Source organism: Protomyctophum bolini (assembly GCF_963924005.1).
Source record: "Protomyctophum bolini genome assembly, chromosome: 20".
Lineage (NCBI taxonomy): Eukaryota > Metazoa > Chordata > Actinopteri > Myctophiformes > Myctophidae > Protomyctophum > Protomyctophum bolini.
In genome coordinates, this window is record NC_137881.1 from 9,871,117 (window position 1) to 9,893,125 (window position 22,009).

At 41.9% G+C, this 22,009-nt stretch overlaps 1 protein-coding gene across 1 annotated transcript in view; it reads right to left on the reverse strand.

Moving 5' to 3' along the window:
* Positions 1–5,029: 5,029 nt before the first annotated feature.
* The window catches only part of LOC308335713 (adhesion G protein-coupled receptor L3), a 276,097-nt gene continuing 259,117 nt past the window's right edge, over positions 5,030–22,009 (reverse strand). The window contains exons 19-23 of the mRNA XM_080792874.1: positions 20,186–20,212; positions 17,853–18,021; positions 16,189–16,314; positions 15,429–15,525; positions 5,030–7,801 (exon numbers count right to left, since the gene is read on the reverse strand). Coding sequence (XP_080649000.1) covers positions 6,828–7,801; positions 15,429–15,525; positions 16,189–16,314; positions 17,853–18,021; positions 20,186–20,212 — 1,393 coding nt within the window. The 3' untranslated portion in view covers positions 5,030–6,827. The remainder of the gene's footprint in view (positions 7,802–15,428; positions 15,526–16,188; positions 16,315–17,852; positions 18,022–20,185; positions 20,213–22,009) is intronic.

Sequence of the window (22,009 nt, forward strand, 5' to 3'; positions counted from 1 at the left end):
GCGTGTTAGACTGCAGGGCCCCTTCCACGTCACTATAGCTCCTTTGATGTGACATGGTGGGCCATTATGAAACCAGCCACACATCCAGGGGCATTTGGGCCAAATTGCCACCCCCTAGCTTTCACATTTAATCAGCGCCAATTTTGCCAATTTCGCCGCAATACATGGACATTTTTCTGCACCAATTTCTCATTTTGAGGACATTACTATAATTATTAGCTAAGAATTTTGAAAATCTCTAGGGGAAAATTGAATGGACTTTTTTTTTAATGGAACCTGACTGTTCGGGGTGCTTTCATATTTGTGGCGGTGGTGGTCCACAGTAATAGCAGATCTACACGCTCCCAACATGTCGAGATATGAATATGATGCATTGTGAACTTGTAGATAGGCAATTTTAACTATTTTATTTATTATATATTTTTTAAATGAATGGTTTTGGTCATGAGACGATTTAAGATGATGATTTTATTCTAAAACTTCCGTGAACCAGGGGATGAGTGAGTGACGGCAGGACTTTGGCGCTCTCTAATAAATAGTAATAGTATAACGCTGAATACAAACACATCAACCAGCACTGGACCTATATATATCTATATTATTTAACGCTTGTTGTGCCCTTTATAACTCTATGGTTGTGCCGCTTCAGCGTTGCCTGTCATGCTGCGGATCATTTTCTTCTCTCTCCGCTCCGCTCGCAGCTCGCGCTGTCCTCCTGTCGAGAACGGGGAGGCGGGTGGGCGCGGGGGAGCGCACGGCAACTGGTACGAGAATTAGTGAGTCGCGGTGTTCATGCAGTTGCTTGCTGTCCCATTGGCCAGAGGCAGACAAGGCAGCCAATCAGGATAGCATGACTAGGTCCGCAGTATGACTAGGTCGTCTACATTTCATGAGCTGTGTTTAACCAGCAGCTAAAGCAGCCGGTGAAAAGAAAACTATAGGCTACTTAAATGAAAGTTCACTACTACACAGTATGAATTTAATGCAGTCTGACCAGAAGCAGGGATAAAACATAATGTCAATAAAAGAATGTATGACCAGAGGAGGTATCAAAAGCAGAGGTATCCGCCAAACAAATCAAACCCAGAACCCCCCCGTCAATCATTAACCCATTAAGACCTGAGGCTGATTCTAAAAATCTCACTGTTTCCGTCAGTATGGCCCCCAAAATTTGGCCGCCGACCCCCATCTCAAAAATGTTTGATCCAGAGAACCCCCAGAAATGAAGATTTTAGTTAAAAATGTTTGCTTTGTTTTGCATACATAAAAAATACAATGTGACACGCTATATGAGCTTGTATATCTGCTATTTTCGAATAGCCAACCAATGTGCTACATTTATGTAAAATCTGAAATGACACGGATGCGTTCCTGGTTTTAATGGGTTAAACATTTGCACGAGCTATGGGCTGAGTTTGCTTTACAGTCAGCTTGGCACACAGAGCGTGCCAAAATATAATGAGCAAATATTGTCTTATTATAAGAGACATACCAGCCTTCAAGAAAACCTTGGACTCCTTATTCAATAACATTTTTGTCCCTGTGGAATGTGTATTACCATAGAACACTGGCTTAACTGGGATTCTGTGAACCGGCTCTTTGGCTGTGTGATTTCCTGCTAAAGATTCTGATATCCAACTCTAAAATGTGATTACAGTTAATCAGTCACCAGCTTAGCACGTGCTGTGACAGCCCAGGGCCTGCTCTGCTTGGTTGAGATTAAACCATTGTGCCCTTAAAACTACATTAATTGTAGCCTTGAACTTGTTTTTACAAAGTGATATTCATCTAGTCATCATAATTAATGACAATTTAGATAATTATGCCTAGGTGTAATTATCTCAGCAACCACCACAAGCATTGAGCAAAATCTTAAGATTTACCTACCTGCAGGTACACCATTTCAGTGATGATTCTGTTTGAAACTGCGTAGAAAGCTGGTAGATAACTTCACCTAACAGTAGTACAGCTACTCATGCATGTATCTATACTACAGCATTATGTAGATGCATAAAATGTATGAGAGGGAGGGGTGACCTTACTGAGGTGTGCCACACCTCAGCACTGATTAGCTACACCTGGCCTACAATTAGCTACACCTGGGCCTACAGGGCATTGCTCCATGGATTCATCTATAGAATCCCTTTTAACTCCACCTTGCCACTGCTCCTAATAATTAGGACAGTGACACATACCCCAACTACTAATATTATTACTAATTCATTCAATACAATATCATCACCATAGTCATAGTACCAAGAGGAAGCAACACTGTTATTAGACCCCTCTAGTTTTTTTGAGTGGTGCTAACCGCTCCAACAAGTGACTGTGTGCATGTTGTGTAAAAGAAAATCCCGCCTCCAATTCCCATTCAAGTCGATGGCAAAATAAATTACTACGATGTCATGTACTTGACAATGGGTGCGTGCTGCAGATAAACTCATCAAAGGCACCGCTCACGTCACACTGGGGTGAAGAGCTTTGCAATTTGCATGCACCTTGTGATGCCCCACACACCTTATAGACACACAGTATGTGTAGTGGTTGCCTGCACCTGTCTAATTGTCTCCCTATAGGTGAGCCTGGGTGGGGCACTTCTTGATTGCTCATTGGAGAGCACCTGGGCCCGGTGCCTCCAGTGAGCTATAAAAGCAATGTCCCTGCCATTCACTCAGAGAGATCCAGAGGCAGACCTGCTGTCTGTGCCTCCATTGCCTGCTTGCCTCCATGTCCTGCTGATGTTATGTCCACCTTATTCTTTCCATCCACACACACACCACACCATGTTCCACACATCCATCACCACCACACCACTGATTACTGACTCCACACCTTATAGGATTTGTTGCCTGATTATGTTGTTCAGTTAGTTAAGTTAATGTCTAGGCCTATTTTACAATAAATATATACTTTGTTCAACTTTCGACTGTCTCCTGCTCCTCATCTTTGTCATGGCAAGAGCCAGCCATGACAACCTCGATACCGCATGCACAGCATTGTCCTATAGAGCAGTGATACTCAACCTCAGGCCCGCGGGCCACATCAGGCCCGCGGGACCATTATGACTGGCCCACCAATGAAAATCTAAAAAAAAGAAGAAAAAAAAATCTGGAAAATGAAATAAAAATAAATAAATCTGAATGAAGTTATCTTTAATTACATTATTATAAGTAATACTATTAGAGTTGTACTATTACTCGAACGAAAATAAAAGCTTGGGGGGGGGGGGGGGGAGATGCAATGCAAATGAAAGACATATACTGTGTATCCCTATTCCCTGACATAATTTTATAGCTAAACGGACAGAATTCTATTTTATTTGAATGATGAAACCCAGCTGCCATTAATAGTTGGAAATGGAAATGGAAATGGAAATGGAAATTGCGGAAATTGCGGAAATGGTAATTGCGGAAATTGCTCTTCACTTATAGCTATCTATTTTCAGGTAGATTGTTTTATTTTACTCAGTCAGCCATATCACTACTCATTTTTTTTCATGAAAAAGGTCATAGCTGGGTAATCTATTTTCAGGCAAATTGTGTTTATTGTATTTTATTTTACTCAGCCATAACAATTTATTTTCTGTTAACCAACTTGCTGGCTGGCAGGCAGGCAGACAGCTACTCATAGACAGGCAGACAGACAGCTACTCATGGAGAATTGGACAGGCAGGCAGTCAGACAGCTACTCATAGACAGGCAGACAGACAGCTACTCATGGAGAATTGGACAGGCAGGCAGACAGCTACTCATGGACAATTGGACAGGCAGGAAGTCAGACAGCTACTCATAGACAGACAGACAGCTACTCATGGACAATTGGACAGGCAGGAAGGCAGACAGCTACTCATAGACAGACAGACAGCTACTCATAGACAATTGGGCAGGCAGGCAGACAGCTACTCATAGACAGACAGACAGACAGCTACTCATGGACAATTGGACAGGCAGGAAGGCAGACAGCTACTCATAGACAGGCAGACAGACAGCTACTCATGGACAATTAGGCAGGCAGGCAGACAGCTACTCATACAGGCAGACAGACAGCTACTCATGGACAATTGGACAGGCAGGCAGGCAGACAGACAGCTACTCATAGACAGGCAGGCAGACAGCTACTCATAGACAGGCAGACAGTAAGACAGCTACTCATTGACAGACAGACAAATAACTACTCATGGACAGACAGACAGGCAAGCAGGCAGGCAGGCAGACAAAGAGCTACTCATGTTATGTTATTATGTTATTATAACAGCTACTCATGTTATGTGCAATAATTTGTGCAGTTATGGAAACAGCTCTTTGTGTTTATGCAAGAAAATGTAACACATTTATTTATTTACATATTGTGTGCATGCACATTGTACTTTGATACATTTTGCGAAAATAAAGCATTTGTAAGAGAGAAATTATCAAGTATCATTAATGTCGTAATTTTATCTACTGGCCCCTGGCCCCTTGCCATTTTTGTAATGTGGCCCACAGGTAAATCTATTTGAGTATCCCTGCTATAGAGTGACTTGGAGTTTGGAATGAGTGTATCGCCATCGAGAAAAGAGATGCCACGATCAAAAAGGCTCCTCAGAGAACGGATCATACCTGCCCGTCATCACGCCCGGCACCACCACATAAATGTCAGCAGGATCCGCGCGGCTCCTTTGCCGAGTGTTTATGTTCTTGTTCAGAATGTGTGTTATTTCTGTAGAGATGAGAGTACATAGGTTAACACAACGGGTGATATTTAAACATTTATTACTGTACATTTATGAAATCGCTGCATTTTCTGTAAAAGCAGAACCATGTTTACACAGCACTGAGCACAGGACTTTTTTTTCTTTCTTTTTTTTTGGCTGAAGTTCCAATAGGCATTTGTCCCACAGCAGACAAGAGGGCTAATGAGGAACATTAAGACATAATTACCAGGATGAATTATTACGTCATCCGGTGATCAAGGAATGATTTAAAGACCTTTAGCCTTAAGTGTACCAACACCCAAACAAAACACCAGAACCTTTGCCATAACTAGAAGATAAATCTTAATCAGTAATTTATTTGTTGGCAAACAAGTTTCACTGTTACAACAAATATTAGTTATGAGGTCATTCAACTTGGAAAACAATACAAAAAGGAATAAATAAAAAGCCATAATAGCCAATAATGAAAACTGATCTGTGCCTGCTAAATTTCTTTATGTCCATTTTTTTTGCTTTATTGTTGTATTTTAACAAATAAATAAATAGCTTTTCCCTCGAGGGAAGCAAAAGAAAAACACTTTTTCCAGCTTATCTCACTCCAAAAGCTCTTTCTTTAATAAGTAAAACAGCTCTCTATCTCTGTTCTTTTCTTTTTGTACAAGTGTCTAGTGCTCATCAATATTCCATTTGTTCTCTCTCTCTCTCTCTCTCTCTCTGTGAGAAACACAAGCGTCTTCTGAATGCCAAAAGAAAATGAATGATGCAGAGAGCATCGTACGGCCGGACAACTCATTGGTTACCTTAATGGTCCTCGCAACAATCACTGGATCAGAGTTCTATCTATACAGTGAAAAACAAATCAAACCACAAATCAAATGAAGTCTGAAACTCAATGTTGGATATGCACCAAAATATATTTAAAATAAAAAAAAGTTTTGTTATGATTTCTTTTTTTTTGTGTGTGTTGTTATTTTTGTCGCTGTTGTTTCTCAGAAAAGTGACAAAACAGAACAAAACAAAACAACAAAAAACTGACTGGTATGAGAAAACCAGTAAGGCAGACAAAACAGAACAAAACTGTTCCTAACACTACAATTACAGAGACAAAGGGTTTGGGTAAAAAAAAAAAAAAGAAGAAAAAAAAGCATACTATTATGTGCAATGCTAGTATCTGTACAATTACATAGAAATATCTGATAATTCTCTGTTATTAGTTTTTTTTTCTCCCTCTTTTTAACAACTGTTATTACAGCAAAATAAAACAAACAAAAAGACAAAAAAATTAAAACTAACCAAAAAAATAAAAACTCCAAAGCATACAGCCAAGAATTCCTTCATGGTTGTTTGATCAAAATCAGTTCATTGACAGTTCAGCAAACAAAAATCTGCTGCAACTCACCAAAGAGGAAGAAAATCTTTCAAAAAAGCGAATATGGATACAGAAGTATAATAAAATAGTCTTTTTTAAATGTCCCGTTTGTTCTGGTGTACTCTACACATCAAGTAGTAAGCGGGATTGTGTGTGTGTGTGTGTGTGTGTGTGTGTGTGTGTGTGTGTCTGTGTGTGTGTGTGTGTGTGTGTGTGTGTGTGTGTGTGTGTGTCTGTGTGTGTGTGTGTGTGTGTGTGTGTGTGTGTGTGTGTGTGTGTGTGTGTGTGTGTGTGTGTGTGTGTGTGTGTGTGTGTGTGTGTGCGCTCGCACACGCGCGTGTTTTGGGAGCATTTATAGTTCCTTTGGACTGTCAGACAAAATCTCAGGGACCTAAAAAAAGAAATCCCAAATGGAGTAGTTGTCTATTCTCACACTGAGACGAAACACATCGATCCACACATGGTGTCCGAGCCTCTTACAAAAGAGAATCACAACATCGACAGATTCCTGCATGTCTAACCAATTTTAGTCAAATATTAATCCACCGACGTAGCAAGTAGGCATTCTGTTTGTGGTCAGCAATAGCAATCGAACAGAGTCACTTTACTCTGCTTCAGTCACCGGGACACAGAATAAAAAAGAAAAAGAAAAAAAGAACGCTACCACTGGCAACAACCGATCAGGACAACGGGACGAGAAAGGGGGGAAACCAGGAGAACCACGGTGATAGGAGAACGGGCACTAAGAGGGGGTGTGTTGGGCCTCTATAGGCTGGTGACCAGATGCGAGGGCTCCTGGGGGGCGGCCTCTTCGGGAGAGATACCCTCTTTGTTGGGTGGAACTATGAATCCGTCGCTGCTGCCCCGCCCCAGGTGGTAGTAGGAATGCAGCTGGTGGAGGTGGTTCCGTGAGCCCAGGTTGGGCATGCTCTTGTAGTAGACGTCGTCCGTGCCGGCCTCCGGGCTTTTGGCGCCGCTGGCGTCCTTGGAGGGGCGGTCGGCGGAGGCGGCGGAGGACAGGCTGGGCAGGCCACCCAGCATGGGCATGCTGGTGTACAGGGAGTCCCTCTGGTGGTGGCTGTGGCTGGGAGACGAGCCCTCGTCCTGGGTGTGCTCGTTAGTCAGCAGAGGAAAGAAGCTCTCGCTGTTCTCCTGGGGGATTCTCCGGCGGGATGAGGAGGTCGCCGCGGCCGAGGAGAACGGATGGTGGGGCAGCGTAAGCGGCAGCGGGGGCGCCGTGGACTGGTGGAGGTGGTTGTGGAGGCTGTCCCCCGTCAGGGGCAGGGGCGGGGGAGGCCGCTGGGGCAACAGGGGGGCGTGCGACTCCTCGCGGATCAGCTCCAGGCCCAGGCCCTCGTCGTGGTGCGGCCCGAAGGTGGAGTGGTCGTCCAGACCCAGGGAGACGTTCATGGCCAGCCCCTGCAGCCCGAGGCCCATTCCGTAGCTGTTGTCCTTGCCGCCGTTGCTCACGTTGTTCACCAGCTTGTTCATGAGGTTGCGGTTCTGCTCGGCCGAGCGGTCGTGCGTGTTGTTGAGGTATGAGGGGATGTAGTTGGAGGTGAGTTCTTTCAGGATCTTCTTCTCGAGGGTGGTCTCCTTGTGGTTATAGCCCCGGTCAATTATCTGGACGCAGTCACTCATGTACTCGGCACTGGCGATGCTGTAGCTGTTGCCGTGGCTACCATTCAGTGGTAGAGTATCCATGACATTTGTATCCCGGGCATTGTTCAGGATTCCCTCTGGAATGACAGGCAGAGGGTTGGTTTAAGGTTGGAGTAAGGGATGATGATAATGATGCATGCCCAGCAACAAATGGGACCTGTAGTTATATAAAACACAAACTCTATAATGTATGGCCCCATTTGGTTTATGAACATTATCTGTAATAGTGCATATGTTGTGTATATTAACATACACTTACCTTTTTTACATAGAAAAATATAAATAAAATAAATGTATTTTGTGGTTGTGGTTCATAGTGTTAAATGACCAAATGGGTTCACAACCAAGATTAATAATGATGACAACAAACACATAGTACTGTATGTGCACAACAACGTAAAGTTCAAACACAACAACAAAACACAGGACAAAACCAAAGCCATGCATGTACGTAACACTCAAAGTGACAAACTAGACCATTTTGTGCCATATGAGCATTCTAACTACCATACTGTATATGCTGTCCAAAATGAATGTCCTTCCACATCCAACATTCAATTTATTAAAATATGGCACTTCTGATACCGTAGCTGCATTATAAAACGCTCACCAACTAGCTTGTTAGGAATGTGTGTGACCAGCATCAACATCAGTTTTCTCACTTCAAGATGCATCAAAAGCTTAAATTCTATAACCTAACCTACGTTCTGTAGATCTGAGCAGGAATAAACTGAATAATGTGCGGTTTGCTTTGATGTGCCTTTAGGAAAAGATGAGGTCACAAAGAATGCTTGAATCGTCAGGATAAGGCTTGGATATCAATCTGTGGTATCAAAAGGATCAATGGATTTTGCTGTGCTGAAATATAGCATCCAGTTAAAAGAAAATCTGTAAATTGTAAGTTGAAAACTTTACTGCAGTGTTATCCGAATTGGAATTTAAATTGAATTTCACAGGTCTCTGAAATGTCGAGGGCCTTTTGCTACAAAAATAGTATTACTTCCAAAGGGAATGTCTGAAATGTGCTGCATGAAGGGAAGTTTGCATTACCCCTTTGTCATCACAGGGTGAAAAGAAAGTAAAAACCAAAGTGAATTACATTTGGTAAGCAATGTTTAGTTTGACTCCCATACTTGTCTCTCTGTACGGATCTTTATAGGGACCGCATGAGGGAAAGGAAAGGAAAAAGAAAACACAATAAGCATAACAGTGACAGGTAGAAGAGACACACATAGAAAATGCTAATGTAATGTAATTTGTGTCCCCATGCACAGTATGCGCACAGACCCCAACAACAGCAAATCCATTAAACAAATCTATTCACACAGTGGATTCAAAATAATACTCTGTGATACATAATTTTAGCAGTTAAACCAGCAGATCCTCAAGTGTCAAGATATATCCATCAGCTTTTTGATATCATAACAGATGTTTCTGCAAAGACTCAGTGAAGGTGAGTGATATTTAACTTCTTGTGCTATAAGTCAAGACATTAAATAACGAATATAAATAGTTCACTGAAATAAATGGTGTACATAATATTGTTACTATCAAGAATAGAGTTAGTGCAAACTGATATTGACAGCTGAGATGTGAATACAAAATTTTATGCATTAACAGCCAAACGGATAGATAAACTCAGATCGTTTGATCAAACCAGGCTCTTTTGGATAAGATACACTTAATAGTAAGACTTTTTCTTGGTAAAGCCTGTAAAGCCGCTCACAAATTAACTGGAAAATAATGATTAGGTAATATAGGTATTACTATTGTTCTACCTTTAAGGAAGGTACACTTCCAAACAATTCTGATGAAGTCTCAAGGAAGTTATTTAACTTAGCCAAAGAAACATAAATTTATAGCTGAATTATTCAAATGCTTCTTCTCTAAACTTGCAATATATTTATTTTTGTCATTTGTGTTCTGCTGCTGAGTTTTAAAGTGTCACTCGTTCTGGCTTTTGAATAAAAAAATTCTCATACAATAATGTGGCACAACTGAAAAGAAACAGAATAAAACAACAGATAGACAGAAGACATGGCACACAAGCTTCATCGACAACATTAGAGCAAAGTTGAAACAGATGACATGGTGGTGTATCTGGCTCCAAATTTCATTTAATTTAATTTCCGATTTGATGTATTTTTATATATATATATATTTGTATATGTTTATTGTTACAATTTTGGACATACAAAGATAACGCATATAAATCCCAATTCTATTCCACGATGAGAAAGGAGCAGTGAATTAAGCAATATTACACGAGAGGGGGTGGTTTACAGTCATTAATGCACGCCTGCGATGCTGCAGGAACTCGCCCGCAAGGCGAGTTCCGAAAGCAACGCAGAAGTGCATTAATGGCGTTAAACTACCCCCTCGAGTAGCTTAATATTGCAATTATACAACAGTTACCCTTAAAACTAAAGAGAATCGCTGAAGAATAATACTTTTTCAATGACAGATAGTCACTACGACCACAAATGTCCCAAGAAACTAGCTAGCCTAGCCACGAGTCTGCTGCGCTCTGAGAGAAAAGCACGGCTGAATTGTTAGGCGTTGAAATAATGTGGTTTGAAGCGTGGCTAGAATGCTGTTCAACCAATCAGATTGCTTCCTCAAAACGACCTGTTGTATAATAAGTGGCATTCATGACTTTGTGACTGAACAGCACAGCTTCACTGGAAGCCAAGATACACCCCCATCTAAAAGCCATACAGTGCTGTGCTGAATGTCAGTGCTTCTCAACCTGTGGGCCAGAGCCCACTAGTGGGCCGTGAGGATATTGCAAGTCGGCCCTCGAATAATTGTCTTTTTATTGATTGTTCCATTGATCCAAGCCGGAAAATAATCGGTTGATTGATACAAATGAAATAAACATGTTCTGAAAATGCACGTGGCTATAGCGCCCACCGGTCGGACCACTATAAGCGGGCCAGATGGGTGGGCCATGAAGTGGGCCCTGATCCAGAAAAGGTTGAGAACCACAGCAGTAGGACTTTTGTGATAAAGCGACAATTCTTCTATTGCAAACAGATTGAGAACTAGGGCAGTGTTTTTCCATCATATCCCCATAAAATGTTTTTCTTGTTTTTTTAGTTTTTTTTAATGGGGTATTTCACTTTAAAACACTTCTGGGGTAATTTTAATGTCTACTCTGGTGTGCGTCCCAAAGTTTTTAGTTGCTTTATTCAATATTTGGATATTTAAGATTCATTTTATCAGACACGCTGCTTCCTTTAAAAAAGTTAGAAACCCATTGTAACCTCATACACAATTATAACCATTTTTAAACGTATTGAAAACACACGTCCCTGGTTCTATAGTGACTGATATTGTCCTGCTAATGAATGAGGGGGCTGTGTTTATACACTGCACGCACACGCACACACACACACACACACACACACACACACACACACACACACACACACACTGTACATACACACACACACAACAAACACCGCCCCCTCACGCATTAGAAGGACAATATCAGTCACCACCAAGGTGTGTCTAACAAGTTACAGGGTGTAGGAAGGGGGTGTCTCACAAAATTAATATTTAATAATACATCTAGCGTTTGGGAAGCTACAGTACGTGGGCCCTCACACCTACAGCGCCCCACCGATCCAACCGATATGTCTGAGTCACAGGGTGCGCACTGGGAGCACAGTCACGTATCAGTTTGTGTTTAGTGTCTGTCTGAGTACCCGGATGTCTGTGTCCCTTTTATGGCCATATGGAGATCTCTGTATGATTGTATCTGTCAGTCCATGTCTCTTTTATGTCCATATATGGAGATCCCTGATCAGTATATGGCCATATCGGTCGTTTTGTTGGTTCTGGACAACCGCATGTCCGAACTACTCGGCGTTGGGCACCGCACTCCCTTGAGCCCTCCCGGATGCGTCGAGTTTGAAGTGAGTCGTTCCCATATTATGGACATGACCATATATGGGCAAAGCAGTTGGATCTGTCGCTTTGGACAACCAGATCTCCACATCAGGTTTGTTTATGGTTATGTCTGAGTCGTAGTGAGGTAGCCATGGTCTTGCCTATGAGCATATCTGGTTAGTTTTTGTCTAAGTCAATTGTATTATATATAGGATAAGACGAGTATAAAGTGAAATACCCCTTTAAAAAGGCCCTCAAAGTCGTACAAAATGAAATAGATAAACATTGCCCTACCCTTCAATGACAAAGAGAATGAAAAGAGGCTTTGCACACCTTGCGTGTTGTACATGCCCAGAGGGTTGTTATAGACGGACGATTCCCCAAGCAATGTGTTATAGGGATGGTTAGTGCCATGAGGACGCAGGAGTGCATTAGGTATAAGATGGTTAGCCATAGCCCCTGGAGCAGCCAGCCAGAGAGACAGGAGAGGAGGCAGCGGAGACAGAGAGGTGGAGTTAGAGGCGGCCGTGACAGAAACAGAACATACATCAGAGATGCAGCTGCTGAGCAAAATGACAGCCATTAACATTCAAATGATCACATGATCATTAGTGAGAGGTTGTTGTTGTTGTTTTTTTTGCTTGAGGAAGTGGCAAAGCTGGACTGACGTGTCGTTAATGGGACAGACGGAATAACAGTTGGTTGATTAATTACATTTTCAATTACATTGTCAGCATTGTATCAAGAACGTTAACTGTGCTTCACTCGTTCAGACAGCGCACGCACGCACACACACGTTAGCGGACAGGCAACGACATTGTGGACGAGCACTGACATACAGTACAGTACAGTAGCCAAAGTGAGACATTTAACACTCCTGTACTAGACTTAAGCAGGACATAATGCGATAATCACTCGAGACAATAATGTTGGCCACTGTGTCAAAAACTGGTCAATTACTGGTATATATGCTCTCGATTCCTGTGCTTAATACAATTGTTAAGATGACGAATGCCAAACTAGCAACAGTTGCTGAAGATTTTCGACACACTTGAGACTTCTTTTTGTTTATATTCCTTTATGTAATATTGCTGAAATGTCCTCCTCGGGTGAAGATGGTCACCGAATGGCTTTCCACTCGACTGGGAACAGCGAGTGAGTGTGTGGAGTCGCATATTTTCTTTGTCTTTTTCATTGCGTGCCATGCCAGGAAATAGAATCAGGCCAAAACATATCTGCCTTTTTGCATTAACTTCCTAAAGCCTACTGAGCTATCTGGGTGGATATCGTTCCAAAACAGCTCCTATAGGTACAGGGATATGAAACCAATTAGTTTCACTATAGCCATGTGTGCCGTTGGAGCGAGAGAGAGAGAGAGAGAGAGAGAGAGAGAGAGAGAGAGAGAGAGAGAGAGATGGAAAGAGAGAGAGAGAGAGAGAGAGAGAGAGAGAGAGAGAGAGAGAGAGAGAGATGGAAAGAGAGAGATGGAACGAGAGAGATATGGAAAGATAGATGGCCTGCAACAAGCAGCAGGAGGGTGAGACTGTCTCTTCAACATCTTGACGAAGACAGCCTTCAGGGTTGATGGAATGAATGATGCAGTTGGATTGTCACGGACTCTACAACTAAACCACATTGAGGCCAAGATCCTTTCCAGTGTTTTAATTGCACAAATATCTCTCCAATAGAATATAGTTGTTATTGTATTTTTAAGGCACTTTTTGTGTGTGAATTAGACAGGAGAGTGTTTCGAGATGGGAACAGAGGGTTGAAGGAAATGTAACACAAATCGCCATCCCGATTTGAAACGGGATGTTGCGATCAGTTGACCCATCTGTCATCCGCATGCACGCACGCACGCACTTATTACTACTACTACTGGTGATACTGGTGTTAAATAAAGGTTGCAATACTGCTTTGATATAACCAACAACCCTTTTTATTTATTTTTATTTATTATTTTATTTTGTTGCTTGCCCTGATTACAGAGCATTCCAAAAATACCACCAATGTCTTCTGAATTGATAAATTGTTCTCCCAGTGGCAGATCTCTCATTTATTGCCATTCATAATTACTGGTTATACAGCTGTACTTGTAAACAGTGTGAAGTTTTGTGAACATTACAGCACTGTCAAGATTCTTGACTCAAGAAGATTGCACGACTCCCTCTCAAGACAATCAACTGCAACTTTGTTCTTCACCTGAGGAGAGGCACAGGGTTGAAAAAGGCAAGTCAGGAAGAAAGAGATGCTCCACTACACACATAATCCTATAATGACAGTCAGGCGCGGTTCAGTTTGCATCTGATCGTTGCGATGCATGTGAGTGGGCGCCATGCAGCTTCTGCCCGAGATGACAGAAAATGTATCGCGAGCCTGTTTGAGCATTCCTACTATCAGAGTGTAAAAATTGCATTAATAAGGTTTTTTTCTCTCTCTCCTCTTTTCTTCCTAAGTCCTTGGTGAAAGATCTACGCTTCTCCTCAACTCCTCGACCCATTTCCGCAACAACACAGCCTCCTTGCCATGGATAAAAGCTCCCATCTGTTGAACGTGCCTAATTATTGAGATTCGTGCTGTCAAACTTTCACCCATCATAATAACAATGCATTAGTGCTTTTGCAGAGCAAATGTTGAGAGTACTGGATCCCTCTGTCGCCAGACGCCATGGATGGGGCTAGAGTGAAGGATGGAAGAGAGGGTGGTATCTGCTGTTCATGCAGATGTGATGAGTTGGAGAGCACAGCATTTATTTTCCTTTCAAAGTCACTCAAAGTGAATCAGAAGTCCTTTCACGGAGGCCAGCTCAGTTGCTGTCAGATTATGGTGAATTAAAGCTTGCAAAGTTTACAAAGATTGCTAAAAATGGATTCACAACGTTGAATTGCTCGAGATGAACAATAAAATGAATCTGGGACACAATTTCTCATACCTAACCTCTAGAAAAGGATGAAAAAAATGTCTTTTCAGATCCGTGCTGGTGCATTGAATTTCCTTTCAAAAATCTCAAGACATGAGATTACCGCTTGTACAGTAGTCTTTATCACTGCTGTCCCCTTTCATATTTAAGAATTGAAACACAGCTCTAGTCTCCGTGGTGCTAGGCCAGAACATTACCCCTAGCCCTGTGCCACCCGGACATTAACCCATTCTGACCTGAGATCAGATTCATACGAGGTTTCCACAGGACACACACTGGTCTGATTAACCCATTCTGACCTGAGATCAGATTCTAAAAATGTCAGTCGTTCTTCGAATTTTTCAAAAATAGCAGACCTACAAGCTCGTATCGCGCCACTCGGTGGCGCGATATGAGCTTGTAGATCTGCTATTTTTCAATAGCTAAAGCATAACATGATGCCAACACCAAAATGGGTGCCCGGTCAGAATGGGTTAAAGTAAAATCCATGAGAAAATGTATACAAAATGATCACCTAGTGAGATATAATAATATATCTATTTTAGCTGAACAGTTCCAATGCACACACATTTTAAAGATCCAATAGGAAAATGGGCCAGTGCTGTTGAAATGAAATGAGCGATCAATAATAACTCCAAGCTAACATGGCCCATTATGTTCAGTAAGTAGTGGGCGGAGCAGTTGCAGCTTCTATATTAAAAGTACCCAAAATGAATCAATAAAAGCAAACATTGTCAAGCACGTGGGCGACGACAGACAAGTGAAGTCAATGGAGGGCCGGCACAGCCTTGATTGACTTCAACCACAGTTTCTCGCATGATGAGTGTGAAATTGGGGTACTATTGGGTTATTAGTACTAAAAGCATTGTGTTTGCAACGTGACCCAATACCTCTGTTCAGCGACGCTGAGCTGTTGATATCACCGGTCATGAAAGAGGACTCCGACTGCTTCCTGACAGTATCATTCCACATACGACGGATCCGGCTCTGTAGAGACAAAGGAAATGGCAGTGCATGTGGATGACTGGATGTATGAACGTCATTCCCGCCAAACATACCTGTACTGTATGGAAAGCCATCGCTGACACAATTGTGTCAAATATATTTAGACTTTATATAAAACATAGGAGGGGGGGGGGGGGGGGGGGGGGAAGAGCAGAATCAAAACTATAGGGTTTAATCTGTGATATCACACACTGACAATGACACCATTGACTGTGCAGTTTGGTAAATGGTGCTTTTACATAGAGCTTTTATCCAAAGCGCTTTACATAGATTGTGCATTGCATTCCACCCATTCACACACACATTTATACACCGATGGCGGAGGAAACCATGCAAGGCACCAACCTGCACATTGGGAGCAATTAGGGGTTCAGTCTTGCTCAAGGACACTTCAACACTAACTCTGGGGGACCCCCCGCGGGATCGAAGTTCACGGTTCCCATCCGGCCACTCTAACCCCTGAGCCACAGCTGCTTCCCCAGTTTGTGTACCAAATTGTCATCGTGCAGTAGCACTATGGGTCGTAAACATAAGAGCCCATGGTTCCCAGAAAGCTGTCCTTTACAATTAGTTTAGTTTAGAACAGATTAGAACAAAGGAAAGATCCAATCCCAGAACAAAGACGTGTGTAAAAGTTGTCAGTACCTGTGACCCTGTGGAGTAGCGGCCAGGGGCCCTTGCTGCAGCGCTCTTCCCAGAGCCTATGGAGCTCTCCACACTCTTGCCACTGCAGCAGTGTGTGCGCAGGCATTTCCCATACTCCTTGCGCACCTGCGAATGAATGCACACGCATACACACAAACGCACGCACTTAAAAATAAATAATAATAAAAATAAAAGCATACTACTGATCCCATAATATAGTATATAAAACATACAACTCAGGGAAATTGTTGACCATTGAGGTTATTGACCGAATAGTACAGAACAGGTAGATTGTTCCAGTCAAAAGGAGCTTTAAACGTAAAGGATTGTTTGTGAACTGATTTAGATACTGTTGGGAAATGAATAAAATCCGCACTCTCAGTCGAGTAAAGGTGGTTGCACACCGGCCGCGTTTTTCGAAAAACCGATGGAGAAACGCTGCTAAAAATCCGAATTCGCATCCGATTCATGCCCGGTGTGTGGAGACCTTGAGAGTCTTTGTCTGCTGCGGAGCACTATCCTTATTAAAAAAGACTCTTACTCGACTGAGAGTGCGGATTTTATTCATTTTCCATATGTTCTCTTTGAATCTGCACCCAGCACACGCCTGCACCTTTCTAAGACTGTCTGAGTAGAGTGGGCCTTTTCGCTTGAAGTGAACTGTTAGATAAAGTTGGAACATCAAAGAAAACTAGTGTACAATGTCTCGGTTGTGAAATGTGAAAGTGAAATGTTCCATATACTGTTTGAGACACTGGGGATAATTAAAATTAACATTTAAAGATGAACTGTAAACACTGCTGCTGTCAACTTATATTACTAGACATGGTGCATAATATATATATGAGTCATAATATGACAGCCGAGGACAAATCTGCATAAACAGTTGTATATTGAATTAGTGGAAGTAGGTTAATTTTAGATGCAGTCTGATATCAGCATAATCCATAATACAGTATCTGACTGATCTGATCTAACTGCAAATGTAAAACATTTTCTGTTATGGTAGAGAGAGCACCAGTGCTGAAGTTTATTTTCCTAACAATGTTATCAACCTGACATTTGAATGAGAGTTCTGAATCAAGCCATAGGCCAAGATATTTGATGTGATCAACTACAGTATATGCAGCTGCGTACTGTCCAGGTCTGTGATTGATTTTTTTGGTTTTAGATGCAAGATTCTGATTAGTCCCAAAAAGCAGTGAAGAGATATGGTGTAGACTAGAGGAAGAAGGAGGGTGCCAATGATAGACCCCTGCGGGACCCCGGTTAATGTCATACAATATGTAGGATTTAAAGGTATATTCAGTGATTTCACATAATTCAAATATCACTTCTTTTTTTGTTTTGTTGTGATAATCCTCCCTACTATAGAGTGTGCTGACCATAAGGAGTTCCTCCTTGTCCCCAGTTAACCCCTGGGGGTCAAAAAACCTTATAGGTTTCGTTTTTGGCTAGGTTGCCCAGCCTTCCATCCAATCAGGATAGAGAGGGGGCGGGCCTTGTTGTGCATACTGCTGGCCCGTCGCGTGTCCCCCCCACTGTAGTGTGTGCATGTGCATGTGCACGTCTTGTTTGTTACCGGGGCGGACCCTAGAGTTTTCCAAATCACCCAAATCACTGAATGCTCCTTTTAAGTTAAGAATAAGTCATTGAATCCTTACCTTCTTTTGCAGGACACAGTGGAATATGAAGATGAACATGCCTTGCAGGGAGTTGAAGATGGTGAAGAGGTAGGCCATCACCACTGTGCTCTCATTGACATACATTAGGCCAAAGGCCCAGGTCAGACCCAGCAAGCACAGCAATGCAACGGCCCCAATCACCCACGACCTGAAATACAGTAAAATTATTTTATTATTCCCTTCCTGCACAAGGAAAAAACTATTCAAGAGATCATGGACTACGTGTAGATTTTCAAGAGAGAAAGAGCTGCAGTTTTGCGGTCTCATTACTATGCAAAATGTAGCTTTGATATAACATTAGGATAACCCCCCAATTCTTTCCCAGGATGTTTTTGTACATACATGACTTAAACATCATGCTACAGTATATGTGGCCCTCGAGCTGAATGTATCGTATTTCTTCACAAGCGGCTTGGCATCATCCATGAAATATTATACTGTAAGTGCATTTTTACATATTTCCTATTCCCTTCGCACAACCTAAAATAATATAACGGCAATTTGTTTCAAGTAGAAACCAATATTATACGGTATGAGATACGTGGGAGACTCAAAGGCCAGAACAAAACTGCAAACCCCCAGATAAGCTAAAAGACAAATAATTTGCTTGAACTCTAAAAAGGAAACGCTTTATTTCCAACACTCATAAAGCCCAGTAAGGGATTCAACAGAAACATTTGGAAACGCAAGACATTAACGCTTAACATCTTTACTGAAGGATGGGAACACATGGGAGGATATGGTGAAAATATGGTGGGGAATACAGTAGTGGTGGGAATATGTGGGGAAAATAGCCAATCTACAAGTTCACAACATGTTGCCACAAGACACATTGTGAGCTTGTAGATCGGTTATTTGTGCCGATTGTTCGTCCCAGAATAATGAGGCTAGGGTTCAATTGGTTCATAATTATTTCCCTCTGCCTATGATTTCATATCATATCCTATTATTCTCAAATTATATGGTTAGATGTTTGAAAAGGAACATTGTAGTGAACTTGGAATATTATTTGCTCAGTATGACTGCATATACAATCTAACATGATTACTGCCCCCTGATTCTTTAATATTAAGCCTTAGGAGTCATTGCGCAGGCAGTTGGCAAATGTGTAGTTATTATTTCTCCCAGCATGTAACCTTTCGACTGAGTTAAAGACAGAAATGTCAACGAAGACAGGGAATAAAAAAAATACAAATGCAATATTACATGACATTTCTAAAGACTTTTATGTCATGGCAGGATTTGGCAGAACATGTCAATGCATTTATCGTCGGTAGACCCGCCTGCTGTAATGGTATAGTTTAGTTTATAGGTCTCCCTGCAAAAATCATTTCAGACAACTGCAGTTGCTTGTCGCTCCAGTCCTTACTAATACCAAGATCATATTGCACTAGTTCTCAGATTGTTACAGCTGGCTTCCTGCCCGCAAGTTTTCAGAATTGAATTTTGCTGATGAATTTTAAAGCCTTGCAAGGCCAGTCTCCTATAGTTCCATTTGAGCTCTGCTGGTCCCACATGAGCCAGAGTGCAGACTGAGATCTTCATAGGACTCTAAGGACTGTCACTGTCTTGGTTGTTCCTAAAACTCGCCTCATTGCCCCCTGCGGCCAGGAATCAAAGCTTTGGAACGCCCTTCCTGCAGACCTATGGCTACTTTTAAATCACTTCTGAGAACATCATTTTATGGCAAGTTCTTCGATTCTTTATTTTAACTTTTATCATTTTAGTCTCTTTGATATTGTGTTATGTTGCTGTAATACAACAAACTCCCAGAAAACTGCAGGTTTGTTACAAATCCAAGCTGTAGTTTTTCAAATGGTTTTGATTAACTTCTTTCAACAGTTGTTCTTGTACTTTATCGGTCATATTCTATTTTTGCATAGGCATAGTTTCTATTTAACTCTTTAAGACATATTTTAATTATATTTAAATGTGCCTTTGTAAAAATGTTTTACACTTTGCCTCAATGCTTTTAATGTTTTGTGTAAAGCACATTTTTTAAATGTGTCGCCGTGCCTAGAGAATACTGTGAAGACATAGCAGCTGTCACTGAAAGCTAACGAGTAACGAGTGAGACACATCCATTGTCTACTGCAGTGTGTAGCTAAGATATGATATGGTATTGCTGTGCTGTACAAGCACACTAATGCAGCCTTCAACATGACGGATTGCTCTACAATACGTCATGTTAATGACACAGAGGGACTGGCAAGATGGATTTGGGGTCCTTGATTGGCTCTTATGAAGGTCTCAATGAAACATGGCATTATGAAGAACAAAAAAAAGAAAAGCCTGTCCAGTTCTAGTCTTACTTGATTGCAGGTTCGTAGTCCTGGTAGCTGAGAAATAAAAAAATAATAGTAAATAAAAACAAACCCCCCCAAAAAGTAAAAATCAACTAAAAAAATTAAAAAAATGACATGAAATGTACTGGTCTATTACATAATAGCTAAGCTACAACAGATACAAGGGGAAGTCAAATCAATCCACAATTCAGGAGTTAGAGGGGTTATTTTAGTTCACTAGTGTTCACTAGATCAATGACAACATCTGCATCCAAGAAGCTGTGCTCACTAGATCAATGACAACATCTGCATCCAAGCGTAAAAGCCACACCCCTCTGTTCCCTCTCTCCCGCACGCGAGTGTGTGCGGGAGACACACACACACACACACACAGCTTTTGGGAGGAGATTCTGTTGCTGTAAGCGTGTCGCAGGTGTAGCATAATTATCCGAGTTCACGGAAGTATCTTGCTCCCCTCATAAATACTGGCAGACCTTAGCATTTTAGCCGTTATAAATGGGCCAGGTGTGCGACAAAATAAATGATTTATGAAATTACCGGGGCAACCATTAAACATAATTTTCCCAGGGCTGTCTTAATGACCTGGCAGCAGAGGTACTTCATCACACCGACTGCCCCCCGAATGGACGTGCAAACACAAGCAGCGAGCGGGCAAAAAACGAGAGAGGGTTTTTTTTTTTTTTTTTTTTTTTTTTTTGCTACGAGGGACGGCGGATGGGAGAGACGCCCAGTTGGGTGGAAAAAAGTACTCAAACCCCACCCAGTACTTGAGTAGAAGTACTCCTGGTCAAATATTGCTCCACTACAAACCAACATAGGTACATGCTTTTAAAATACGTAAGTATTCAAAACTACAGATTACAAAGCGCAGAAAATATCAACTATAGTGACTCTAGTGGATATATACAAGCTCATAACGGCAACGCGTTGTGAGCTTATACAGATCGGCTATTTTCACTACATTTGAAATAAGGCTTAAGGGTTTAATTTATTTGTACTTCCTAGCAATGTAGTGGAGTCAAAAAGTATGTGTCAAGAGTGAAGAGAGGGTCCCAAAATTCCGTCCAGCACTGGAGACGCCTGAGGTCAAAGCAAAATGCATCTGAGAGGACAGGATATGAAGTGGGCCGGCGCTCACTTGGCCCGGCATATCCTCCTCTTGAGATATCGCAGATATCACCACAGGAACGAGTTTGGGAGAGCCGTGACTCCTGCCGTGCGCTTGGCATCCTCCCAACAGAACAGCATAACGACTCTCTTACAAGATGCACTCCTTGTACTGTAACGGTCCAGAGGCTCTGCAGAGCGCCTGGATGCTATTAACACCCATCAATATTTATATCTTTAGATCTTTAGAGGTGATGTTTCTCCCTACTGGCTTCACCTGCTCCAGAGCTTTTTAGATCAGGTTTTATTCACCAGCGGTTAAAGTCCACTTATGAATGCTTCATTTAAAATGTATTTTTGGGGTTAAAACTAAAGGTTTTGTTGAAAGAAAGTTTGTTTATGGGTATCCCCACAACTCAAGCTATTTAGTAAAACAGAAAAAAATAAATTTTCAGGACATTGCCTATATCACCCATTTATCATCTTAAATATGGGAGGCATACTTTGGTTAGACATAGCATTGGTTAGATATAGCATTGGTACGACTGGATTAAGGTTGGTGAGGGGTGCGTTAAAACGACTGGATTAAGGTTGGTGAGGGGTGCGTTAAAACGACTGGATTAAGGTTGGTGAAGGGTGCGTTAAAACGACCGGATTAACGTTGGTGAGGGGTGCGTTAAAACAACCGGATTAAGGTTGGTGAGGGGTGCGTTAAAATGACAG